Raw genomic sequence first — 13173 nt, 5'->3', positions numbered from 1 at the left:
GTGAGTAAGCTTTAAGAGCTGGGGTATTAGGGATCTATAGACTGCTTCTGATGTGGTGATTTGCCTGCGGTTCGCTGCAGTCTCTGCCTTGGTGTAGCTGAGGCAGTAATTCCTCGCAGAGTACTACTGAAGTCCTACTGCTGAGATAGCTGTTCAGCCATTGAAAGCAAGAATTCCTAGTCCTTGTGTGTGTATAGGCAGATGTAGTCAAGGTAGGGAATGATCCTGAGTATAATGTAAGCCAACTGTTTAATAGTAAGACTTTAAGACTGAAATTAATTTGTATTAAACTGGAATTGCTTAACCTGAAATGTTGCCCTGCATTTCAAACATCCTCAAACAAGATATTATCAAGCTACTGTGACAAACCTGAAGATGTGCTCTGTTTTGTTGGTAAGAAAGAGCAACGATTGCAAGCAGTTTCCATACAGCAGTGTAAAAGCAATAGGAACTTATTTGTGTAGCAGTTGTCACCACCCATAGCTCGGAGAAATGCAGGGATCTTTCAGATGGTGACTATGTAATTGCTTCCACATACCCCAGAGGGAAGTTCCTTTCTGCAATCCTATGTACTGTAAGCTCTCCCACCCTTTCCCCCAGGTGCATGAGATCATAAGTCTTGCAAGCTAGACAGGGAGGGAGATGTCCCCGTAATCTAAAGCTGAGGAGTCACTAAGGGGAAAATTCAGGTCCTGCTCTACATGGAAAAGCCAGTGCTTGTTGGGCAGGTACTTCATCCTCACTTTCTCACCATCCCCACATGGTGTTGCACTGGTTCACCAAGGTGGAGGGAGGGAACTGAGCAGAAAGTCTACCCTGTGCTGCATTTTCTCCCATTGTCTGTCATCTGCAGCCCCTACTCCCCTTGCCCTGCTTTCTACCTTTCTGGCTTGACCTTTGTGAGCTTGCTGGACATATTCCCTGCAGAGCTGGGGTGGTTTCTCTGCCTTGCTAAAAATGTTCTGTTCTTTGTGCTGGTGAGTAAACAGAAGAACAGAGCTTAACTCGTGATGTATTTCTTGTGTTAGGAGGGAAACAGAGGAAGGAAATACTGAATTGGAATTACAAGCTTATAATTTATCTTTCCGAAAGTACACCGGATACAAGTTAATGCATTTACAATAAAAAAACAGAGGTTGTAAGGGAAATGTCAAGGAGCCCTAATAGGCAGGTGCTTCTGCTAGGCTTGCCTGCTGTTTCTCACTGTAAGGGTTGGCTTCCAGTCATTTATAAAGCTGCCAAATTTTCTTTCCATTCCTGATGCCTCACCTGAGGTTTTTTGTTTTAGTATTTGGCCACGCATCAGGTTGTTCCCAAGGGGCAAGGGAACAATTCACTGTGCTTTCAAAGGCTGAGCCAGCCCTTTGTTTGAGAAGCTCAAGTGTCTCTATCCTTTGGTTGGGGACTTGATGCTTAGGAGAATGAGGGCCTTTGTGTCAAAAAAATACCTTTAGAAAAATCTGCCTAAATCACAGGTCACAGATTCTTGGGAGTTAGTAGAGTCTGTCATCAAAAGTGTCGTGCTCTGCCCTGGGCCTGAGCAGGGGCTTCACCACGTCTGGTGGGACGCAGTGGCAGCGAGCTGCTCTTGGGACCAGGCAGCATGGAGTGAGACTGGCTGAAGTGATGAATGGCAGAAGCAAACACGGGTGGTGGTGACAAACCCATTGGAGCATGATACAGATGCATGGGAAGACCTGGGATAAGTCTGAGTGCAACACAACTGGAGCAAGGCATGGGGTAAAGCTCTGCGAGCAGGAACAGGCTGTGTCCATCAGAGGCTGCGTCCGTTCCTCTGCTGAGCCACACACACAGAACAGAAGCCAAAATGCTTTCATCTCTGACTAATAGAGGGGAACAGATCAGGAAATGAATATTTGGGTAGAGTGGAACAAATACAGCTGAGGGAAATTGGGGCAGGTGGCACTCGGTTAAATCAGGAGCCGATGAAAAATTGAAAACATGCGTGTTACCGGAGTGCCATTCATCACAAAATGGAGGCGTCTTGGAAATTGTCTCGTAACTGCGTATGCAGGTGTGGGTGGTGGGGAAGACAGGGAAGTTGAGCAAGGCTGGACTGGCAAACAGACCTGTTTCCAGTGTTTATTTGTTCTTGAATACGTAGCTTTGTTTTCTTCATAGTGTTCTCGGCTTTGTTGTCTTCCTAGTGTTCCCAACTTTGTCGTACACGACGTCTCAGTTTGGTTTGTTGCTTCCTGCCTACCACCTGCTGGAGCTGGATCGCAGACTCAATCGCCAGCCCTTTGCAACGAGACGCCGCTGTCAGGATAACAAACCTTTTTCTCACAGTAACTGTTTGAAAGTCCCTTTCCTTCAGAGCATCTGAAGTAACAAATGTAAACTTAGGAAGAGCTGAATGTGTGAGGAGAACTGTTATGTTACCTTTCTGATATTTTCTGGTAACAAGTTGGAGTTCTCCTTTACCTTTTACATTTTTCTCCATGCTTTCCCGTCTCATGTCTTCTGTATGACATGTTAATATTTTGGGGGGCAGGAAGGGTCAAATTTTGACTTAGGAGTTGACAGATTATGTATTTTTGAGTGACATAACTCAGTGAAAGGTTCAGAACAGAGCATTTAATTTTTTTAGGCATCCTGGTAAGAGTGTTAATGGCTTGAAGTCAGGTGCTCAAGACTTTGCCACTGAGTCTCTTCTAGCCAGCGCTGGGAAATGCTGGCTTTTATTTCTGAGCCTGGAGGGGAGCCGCCTTCTGAATCAAAAAGGGCTGGATAAGGACACCTTTTGAGCTATCTTGGAGATGTGTTTTCCTTTGTCAGCTCTTCCACTTCGGTAATACTTGTCTTTGATATTAGGCTCTGCCGAACGTCAGGTGCTGAGGCAGGTGATGAACACTTGTCTGTGCGGAGCTGGTGTCCGGATCTTCTCCAGGTCCCCAGCTGAGCCTGTCCTTCCCTGTGCACTAAAAAGAAGTCTGATTGTTCTGTCAGAGGCTTTAATTTTATTCCTGTTACACAACAATGTCAGTAGGTTCTGGAAATGTGATGTAGACATTGTATTGTTCTGTGGGATCTGAGATTGTGCTTCGCACCGAGGAAGTATGTAGAAATTTCAGGGCTCTTGGAGACTTCCACTGATTATGGAAAACAGCTCTTTTGGAGTCTTAAAAAAAAAAAAAAACTTTCAAATGCAAACTGTTGTGGGAACAGTCATAGCACCTTTTGGACTCCAATCGTTCATGTTGGGCTGTGCGACCCAAGGAGTTTGGTTTGTTACCTGGTTATTGTAGAACATGCTTGCTATTAGCATTTTATTTTGCTCAGTGACTAAACATTAAAATGGTGGGAAGTTTTAATGGGGTACATGAAAATGCTTAAAAGCAATCTAGATCCTTTTCTTCCTCTTGCCCTTCAAATCAGGAAAGAGAAGGAAGAAGGGAAGCTTTAGTAACTAGTGGAAATTTACTGTAGTGGTAAGCGTATTCCTAATATAATGCCCCGTTTGTCTGCAAGCATTATTCAGGCTTACCAGGAAAGCACTCGGATGTTGTTTATCAGTGTTATCCTAACCCGGAGGCAAGAGTTAAGTAACATGCGCTGAATGTGGGCAGTGAGGAGGGTGGCTTTTCAAATATTCCTGTGTTAAAATGACTTATTTTCTGCTTTTGAAAGAAAGTAAGTGTTGATGTTTCTTTGCACTTCTGATTATTTGTTCCTCCAAAAATATCTGGTCTGTAAACCTGAGAGATGTACAGATCCTAAAGGAGAGGGGATGGACTGTAAGGCATGTTTAAATTTGCAGTTTTAAAGATCAGCTTTAGATGCCACATCCGGATGCTTGTAATTTTCATTCCCCTTGACATCCTCCTGTTATTATGTTATCAGCACAATCCTATAAAGCAAAGCAGGTATGTTCATATGATTCAGCAATTTTGAATACAGGATCCTAAAATTGTGTTGTGTTGATTTTATCTTATATTTTTAAGGTACGATGACAACAAATCAATATATAATATTTCCCAGAACTTCACATAGTAGAGCCAGCAGGCCTTGCAGTAAAATTAATATCTGCAATTAAAGTGCAGCAGAGAGATTAAAAACATCGAAATAGACAAGAAAAAAACAAAGTCAAGTCTGTCTGCCTTGTACTTCCCTGTCGTTTTCGTTTTGATTGCGATTGGCCGGCAAGGTCTGCTGCTGGCATTACACAATTGGCTTAGATGGGAAATTACAAAACAGGAGCAGATCCCTTTATTTGTACTCGGTAGCACATGCAGCTGAGCACAGGCGAACAAGAAAGGTCACCCGTACGCCAGGATTTGAGTGCTCTTTCTCACAGATGTTTCCATTTCAGAGAGGTGCAGCTTATCTCATTTTTATGATCTGTGACTTTGAGTTTTTAAATGCCACAGGGATTTCTTGCTTTGGTGAATGTCAAAATGTACCTGAAAACAAGCTTGTAACCTGGAAGCAGGAGAGAATTTCAGATGCACAGAGCAATATCGTGGAATGATCAGAAAGACCTGCGTTTTTAAAGCATTTTACATATTAGTAAGGAGGAAGACAGTCCAAACAGAAGGTTGAAAGCAGACGCAAAAGGAAAATGACTTTGTTGTTGAAAACAGCGTGAAGCAGGGATTATATCAGCACCAAAACAATGGAGAACCAAAGGGTGTTGTTTTCATCTGAAATAATATCTGTACAAGACATGTGAAAATTACCTTTCATGGAAAAAGAACAATTCATGGTTTGAATATGGTTTGAAGTTCTGTGGGACATATTTGGGACTGCTGCATCTTTCCAATGGTGTGTAGTATATGTTCATCTAAATACCTTAAATAATGAAGATTCTGCACAAAAGAGTCAAGCTGCTTTTTTTTTTTTTAACCTAGCTTATAACTCTGCTTTTTGGAATGAGAGAACCAGAATTCATTTGTATTTTTAACTGAACTTTCTTTTTTTTTTTTCCTTCTTTCCTCGCGAACTTTTTCTCGCAAACTTAGTTTGAGAGATGCTGGGATTGGATTTATCCTTGTCATAGACCGCAGACAGGACAAATGGACCTCTGTGAAAGCTTCCATACTGCGGATAACAGTGAGTACTGTTTTACATTAACTCCTTAAAAAAGCTTCCCATGTTGAACCTTTCTCTTATAAATAGAAAATCAGCAAGCACTTTTTCTTCAGCAAAATGTTAGCTGATATATGACACACAAAGTATGCAGTTCTTTTGTGTCCCACCTGACTGGGGTCAAGCGTCATGTGTCCTTGTCATGCTTTTAATGCAGTTTGCAGCTCATAACATCAGCCTGAGAGGGCACTTGGAGAGCACGTGCTTGTGCGTGCGCAGCATATGGCTCTCCCAGGTGGGAGCTAGTCCTTGTGTGGGCTGCCTGTGCATCTTGCTGAGCTTCAGATCTGCTTCTCACTGGCTGAGAATTTGGGGCCTGACTTAGTTTACCTCTTGTCCAAGAAAATCAGGTTTAAAAGATTAAAAGATGGTCTTGTGATGTTTGGATAAAAACAAGGGTTACCTTTAAGCCAAAATATCTTAAACACACCCTCTCATCGATCTATAACCCCACACTGCTACTTTCAGTCTCTACTCCATTTTAATAACTATTTTTGAATATAAAACTAAATCTTAAAGTTGTTTTTCTTACACAAGTAGGAAAAAACATTTGTATTTATCAAGTGCTCAAGTGGTTGTAATACTGCTTGTTTTTTTTCTTTTTGTCCCGGCTTGAATCGTTAGTATTTATAATCTTTCCAGTAAGTGCTGACAGCTGTAAGAATCTTTATTTTTTTTTATTGCTTCATCCTTTCAAAATTTTAGCTTCATCACATAAGTTCAATTTTTGTTTGGCCCCATTTTGACCACAGAATCGCTTGTTTGTTGCAAGTTAAAAGGTGCTTATTTAAAGGTACTTTAAGGTAAAGGTACTTCCTACTTAGTACTTACTACTAAAAGTACTTCCACTATATAACTTTTGTAAATGAATTTGTAATGACCTGCAAAGCAACTTTTTCCATGATAAATATTTTAGGGATGTTAAAATGTTGAAAATATACAGAAATATTAGCAAAATTCACTTTTGCAACTCACTTTGAATTTCTGAGATGCAGCATTGAGCAGATTTCAATAGAGCAAGCCAATAGCAGCTTAATTTGGGGTTATTAAAGAGGATTTGTATCTCTAAAGTCTGTGAATCACTTTCCTCCAATGGGCACTGTTTTGCCTAGAAGCTCAGTGTGCAGAACCTCACTGTAATTGTAGTGACTGTTGGTGCCTAATGCTTTTGCCTGGAGGAAGGGTCTTAAATGCAGAGTGCACTGATGGTTGCAGTGCTTTTGATGATGGGTAATTTCTCTTTTTTCTCATTCTTTTGTGAGCTTTATTTAAAAGATAAATCATTATTCCTAACTAATCTATTAGGTGAATTGTCTTTTCCTATATTTGCTTCTTTTGCTAAACTTGCTCAGCTTTGGGTGTGTATTTCATCTGTGGATGCACGTGGCAATACTCCTGTTGGGTTTCACAATAATCACGTCATCCCTTAACACTTGAAAGTTTTACCCTCCCATTCCAAAAAAAAAGATATAGTGACAAGTCCTTATCTGCCATTGTCCACTGTATCTTTACTATAGTATTTGCTATAACTGAACTCTAAGTAGGTGTCTGCTGTCCATTCATTTAAAAAAGAAAAAGAAAAAACATAATGCAAATCTTGCACCAATGTCATGAGGGTTTCTCTGGGTTTTGCTGACAATTATTTTAAGTGGCTCAAGGGTAACTAGAGGCTTAAATCCTATTTGTTTCTCCTATCCATCATATAGTCAGATGCTTGATCACCAACAGAAGACTGCCATTTGGGCTGTTCAGAAAACACTTTCTATCTGAAAGCCTGTTATCTCTAGAAGATTTGATTGCTGATTGCTTAAGCTTATTGCTGTGTATGAGGATATTAGTCTCACGTTATTTGAGAAGAGAGTTTCAGCTGTTGGCTCATTTGTACTAGCTCCTGCAATGTCTACCCTGCCACCTTTCCTGATTTTTTTTCTCTGATCACACTGAGGGGATTGACCCTTTTGATCAGAGATGCTAGCAGAGGGTGCAGTGGCTGGAGCATTGCCCAACAGGAATATCCTGTCTAGAGCATCTGCCCATCACTGATATCCTAGCAACTTTAAAAAATATATTTGTAAGCAGTGAGCAGCCGCTAAACAAAAATTCTTACTAATGTGTGTTTTAGTGTTGTGAAGAGTTTTGACTATAAAATAAAACACAAATGTGTGTGTGAACCACACACGCTCGTAAATACTAGTAGGTGTTGGAAGTATGCTTTGAAACAAAGCTAATGAAGAAAGAATTGTTGTTGTTTCAACCTTTTTTTGCCGTGGAAATAAGGCATGGCTTCTGAATGAGACTGTAAGGAGGAGTAGTCACGTAACCTGGTAAAATGGTTCCATATTGTCCAATCTGAAGATGGATGAATGATGAACGCCTGACAAACAGATCTCCTTTTCATGTGGTCATAAATGACTCTCCCCAACCCTACCACCCTTCTTTCTCTCCTAGTACTATCAGACCCAAGGAAGCAATATTTAGTCCACAGAGTAGGAGCTAAGCACAACACTAATGAATGTGTTTTGGGGTTTCACGCTGCTCTGTTCATAGTTCCAGTGTGCTTTCTTAAAACAAAAACAGTAACAAAAACCTATGGCTTTACCTTGTCTGCATCTCCGTTTGTTGTGCTGCCTTCACTGTCTTCCTCCATCTTAAGGTTTAAGTGTGAGCTCAGCCATTTGGACAAACAGAATGCACACTCAGCATCATTACAAGTTTCCCTCACAGCCATCCATCAGGCACAGATTGAAAGTCCAGAGGAAATAAACTTCCTTACACATGCAGTTTAGGGAGTAACATCTGTGTGGGCAACAGCTCTTGAAGAAGCAGTTGGTATGAAGGTCACTCAGGTAGTGAGAAAGTGGTACCCAGTTATGCAGGTCTGCAGCCCTTTCTAAATTTGACAAGACTTGGGTTTCATCCAACCTCCTGTGGAAGTTTGCTTTGTGATTTGCTATCTTCAACGTAGGATGCATTGCATTCAGGTTTCATGCTTTCTGTTTTGGACTGCATTGTCCAGAGCACAGTGTTTTTCTAGCTGCTCAAAACACAGTGCTCACTGTAACAGAGGCCTAGCCCATTAATTGCTTTGAAGATTAGGGCCAAGACCTTAAGCTGGCAGTAGAAGACTAGAAGCCAAAGGAGAGACTGAAGTGCTAATACCAGCCTAAACCTTACAGGAGCCAGACAGTCCTGTTTTTGTGCCATCTGGAGTCTTATCGTTGGTTTGACATCCAAGGTGAGAAACAGTGAATTACAGTAATCCAACATTGGGTTCTTTGGCCTTGTTTGTAGAGAGAGAAATTGAGTTTCTTAGTGAGCTGATGATGGAGGATAGATGTGTTTCATAACCAATGCTCCATGGTCATGAAAGGCATTATTTTATGTTATGGACAGGATTTCCTGCTAGCCCAGTATCTTGCTAGCTCTTTGCATCACGTCCTGAAAACTCTAATGATACTTAACAGTTCGTATGGGTTATGTTTGAGAAAACTGTTCTTTCAGCCCCCAGTCAAGTTTCTTATCAAAGGCATTTTTGCTCAGGTTCAAAACAAACTCTTGACAGTATGATTAAGCTATAATGCTATTTGTATGAATTTTGTAGCTATTGTTCTGAATGGTTCTAGTAAATGATAAACCAAAATGGTTATTTTGAGATGCTGTATGCTTTTGTCCTTATTGCTTTGAATGTTTTGAAAGCATCATATGTTCAGGCACTTTCACAGTTTTCCTGGTATACTCAGCCTTTTTTGCTTTTTATTACATGTTTTTTTAATACAAAAAAAAAGGCGGGGGGGGAGAGAAGAGACTTAAACTCTGAAAAGAGACTTGAGAAGAGACTTAAACTCTGAAAGCAGGGTCATAATATCACAAGCAGTAAAAAACTAGAGATCAAACTGGTCTTTTTATGAATTGTTTTTAATTCAGGATTCTTCCTTGACAAGAAGCCTGTGTGAAAGCCTTCATTCTAACCAGGAATAAACAGTTTTTCCAAAAAAAAAAAAAAAAGTTGGGGGGAACACCACCTACTTATTAGCTCCTTTATACACAGAAATAGAAGTATTTTGGAAAGAAGTGTCCTGTGGCTTATGGCATGCCACTAAGCGAAGAGGAAAAACACCACCACAAGGATTGGTAATGTGGGTACATTGAGGCAGTTCATAAAGTGCAAAACAGTGCTGTTCCATGTATTTTAAGACGGAACAACTGAAGCTGAGTTAAGAATTAGCTCTTTGGTGGCTCACGCTTTTCAGATAAGATTTCTGAAAGCTGGCTGTTTACCTAGGAAGGGGAAGGGAAAGAGGCTTGGGTTAGCTGTTTATCAGAGCAGCTTTCCGTTGCTGTGTAGGAGTATAAAACGTTCCTGAGTACCGAGGCAGGCAAGTGAATTGCTCTGTGGGATTGAACAGCAGCAACTTTACTGACAGAGATGCAGTTAAAACAAAGTATGTATAGCTTTGTACGTAATTTCTCTGTATAATAAATAAGCCCTAGGCACCGCAGGAGGAAACTTGAGGTGTGAAAACTCAAAAGTGTTGTTTGTCCTTTCCAAAAGCTCCCCCCCCAGTGTATGCTGCTGAAGGCTGTAGTGACTGACACCTGGCTGTAGGCCCAGGCCACCGCGCCATTCGGCCTATGTGCAGGCAGCTTCTCCCTAGGAGAAGCAAGGAGGATTTTGGCAGCACCACATCCTATCTCACTGCCTGCCTGCCCCCACTTTGGTGACTGTTGTAAAATATGCAATTCAGTGAGATTATTCCTCCTTTGAAAGTGACATCTGCCCGCTAGTTGGTCAGGCTAGAGTGGGTGGGATCGCCCTTCAACCTGACTGCTGGGGCTAAGATGGCGTAGCGCCTTCAGCAGCTCCTTGTTGGGAGCTCCTCTATCAGCAGAGTCAGTACTGGTGCTACAGGCAGATGTGTCATTAATTTTCTGAGAAGGAAAACGGTGATCAAGATTATATGCAACTAAATTTTACTGTTAAGGCAGATCCTGTTTTGCTCAGCAAGTGAAGGTTCTTCCCATGTTCCAGGTTTGGGGTAGTCTTAGGGCAGCAAAGATCTCCTGTATTGGAAAGTTCTGCTTTAGGAGTTGTGCTGTTTGTAAATTCCGGATCTGTTCGGATATATTTCAAGTCTGATGATCAGGTGTGTCTGTATCTTCTTCTATATCTTTGGAATCAGCACTTGCCTGCCTGGATGTGGAAGTGATGAAGAGAGATGAACAGACAAAGTTAGTCCCACAAAGTGTTGCGAAGCATCAAACAAATGCCAGTGCTGATGCAAGTGAGGTAAAGGGATATATGGGCCAGGCTAGGATAGAATAGGTACTACACTGATTTAAGTAGAGGATACTAAAAATATGACAGTGTTTGGGAGTGCTTTGTTTTTTTCTCTTTGTTTGCTTCCCTGGTCTCTTTTTGCATAGGTATTAAAGTACAATAGTTGAGACAAGATAATGGGGGAGCAGTTAATATTAATTAATCCAGTAAATAAAGATGCTTTTGGAAAAAAACAATTTTCAGGCTGCTTCTTGAGGACACAGCAACGTTCAGTGACTTTACTAAAACAATCCTCGAAGGCACTTCATTTTATGACACTGCTAAATGCACATAAATATTTATGTCTGTGTGTAACACTTGGTGCAATGCCATTGAGAAGTCATTGTTTGCTGTGTCTGCTTAGGATACAATGGCTTCAAACTTGCTGCTGGACTGGAATGGAGTTCTTTTTGTTCTCTCTTGTTCAGGCTTAAGTTGACTGGTTGATGAAGTTCAAATCCATCTCAGGAGTGCCTGTTGCATCATGTCATTGTCTCTGCAAGTCACCAGAGCTTTTGGGAGGGGGAGAGGGGCTGCAAAAAAAAAAAAAAAAAAAAAAAAAAAACAGGAAAACAGTGATATTTGGGCAGTGAAGATATAAGCTCAGATAAACGGGAATAGCTGGCACTGGTCCAACATTGTTTACTGTGGCAATCCTCCCTTTTTTGGTTGTTGTTTCACAAAGTTTGATTTGTGGATTTGACTCTTGGCCATGCTCAGCAGTCAGTAGCATTTAACACTGCTTTGTATTTGCTTGGAAAAACAAAACCAAGTGGGAAACACAGGAGTCAGACTAGGGCAGGTAAGAACAGCATCGTAGACAAAGTTAGAATAATTGAAAATTTCAGCTTTTGCTGAAATAGAAAGGAAACTCTTCACATGTCTTTAATGGGAACTATTCTGAGTGGTGCACAACTGCAGTGATCTCAGCAGCATTGTTTAGGGTAGGCACGCTGAGATGGAGAGTAATTGTAACGTGTGTATATGAACAAGAAGACCCTATTTTATTTAGTCGTACAACTAAACTCTGTATTTCATAAAAGCTAATATACAGTTTAGAAAAGCTTACCCTTGCTTTGCAGTTGGCTACTGCTGTTTGCATCATTAACAGTCAAAATATTTGCTATAAGACTGTGGCTTTGAAGTCTAGACTACAGTCACAAAGTATAAAACTGAGAATTTAAAGTTAGAATGAAGAAATTCATCACTCACACGTGTAACTAAAATTTTGCATTTACTGTTTAAAGTCTGTCATGTTTCAAAACTTCACAATTTCACTCTTTTATGTTTCTGATGTATCTACTAAACTCGAAGCAAACACCTATTATTTTTTCAAAATGTGTAATCTAAAAGATGTTTCTTCATGGAGCTTTTTATTCTGAAACGTTGGTATTACCACTGAATAAATTCCATTTTTTTGGAAGTCGGAGCTGAAAAACAGCTCAGTGAGAGTCTGCACACTACTGTTACAGGCACAAAATAAATTGGTGTAAGTCTAAATGAATGGACTATAAAATTATCATTCTAAAAATATTATTCAAGAGTTTTAATTTTTAAAAATGGTCTATTCTTGCAGTGTTTCTTAGTAGGAGTTAAATCGCTTAAATTGTGGTCATCTTTGTTACAATAACTTAGATCATTTGTTTACTGTTTTTCTTAATTTTTTCATCTGAATACAGTCAGGAATTTTCTATAAAAAGTCTGTCCTCTGTTTCATAACTCTGAGTTAAGTCCACAGAGAAAGATTGTTTGCAGTGCAGGGATGGAAAGCTAGTGTGGGCGAACAGAATTACCTGGATTCCATCCCCAGCCCTCTGACAGACTCCACTGGGACTGAATCACTGGACTTTCTAGAAAACTTTGGCCATCATTTGAGTGGAGGCAGATTGTAAAGCACAAGTCTTTTAAGGATCCTAATCAATTTGAGATCTCTGAATACCTCGGGAACCACAATGAATCCATGAAATTTTTTAACTATTTTCCTCTTTAAAAGTTTGTAATTTCCAATGCTAAAAACTTTAGAAGCCTGAAAAATGTGTATTAAACCAATCTACAGCTGTCCAGCTCCTAACAATTTCACCAGGCACAAAAATGGACCATAGCATTACAACTTCTTGAGTCAATGTATGTTTGGTTGGTTGGTTTTGGCTGGCTGCCTTTTTTTTTTTTTTGTAATTCTGTTTGCTATAAATATGACAGTTTCCATGTTGCATAGGGGAGAAGACTTGTGTGATTTCAAGAATGGCTAAATGCTATGTATGTGAACTTCTGCCACAGCAGAGGTTAATTTTTTGTAATTTAATGCAGTTTCTTTGCTTTCCTTCTCCTCTCTTCTGTGTTCTCCATATCATTTGTAGAACTGCGGAAGACCCGTCAGGCTACAAGTTGAAAGATGATGAGGAAAGAACAGATGAGGATTGTGGGTTTTTGTCTGCAAAATTCAAGCTAGCTTCTTTCATGCTACTGCCTGAGAAATTCAGTCTTGGTGGAAATAGTTTGTGTGGGCAACTAGCAAGGCAGTATATGCACAAACAAGAAATTTGTTTTTACGTATTCAGATAATAATGGAGGTTTCTCTTGGCACCCTCTATTAAAGAAAAGATAAGGTAACCATGAAAGTACTGTTGAAAAAGTACTAATCCATCGCTGTTCATTAGCCTCCTTGTCTATGATGTAATCTTAACTGAAGAGTGATACGAGCCAGCTCTGAAAAAATTGATTCCAGAAGAATAGATTCCTGTTCCCAA

At 40.3% G+C, this 13173-nt stretch overlaps 1 protein-coding gene across 1 annotated transcript in view; it reads left to right on the top strand.

Annotated features, from left to right (window-relative positions):
* The window catches only part of MCF2L (MCF.2 cell line derived transforming sequence like), a 155102-nt gene that overhangs the window by 109812 nt on the left and 32117 nt on the right, over positions 1–13173 (top strand). Inside the window, exon 5 of the mRNA XM_050708351.1 lies at positions 4983–5073. Within this exon, the coding sequence (XP_050564308.1) occupies positions 4983–5073 (91 nt within the window). The remainder of the gene's footprint in view (positions 1–4982; positions 5074–13173) is intronic.

Source organism: Cygnus atratus, chromosome 1 (genome assembly GCF_013377495.2).
Source record: "Cygnus atratus isolate AKBS03 ecotype Queensland, Australia chromosome 1, CAtr_DNAZoo_HiC_assembly, whole genome shotgun sequence".
NCBI lineage: Eukaryota > Metazoa > Chordata > Aves > Anseriformes > Anatidae > Cygnus > Cygnus atratus.
Note: the sequence above shows the minus strand (reverse complement) of the source record. Positions and strands in the feature narration are given on the sequence as shown.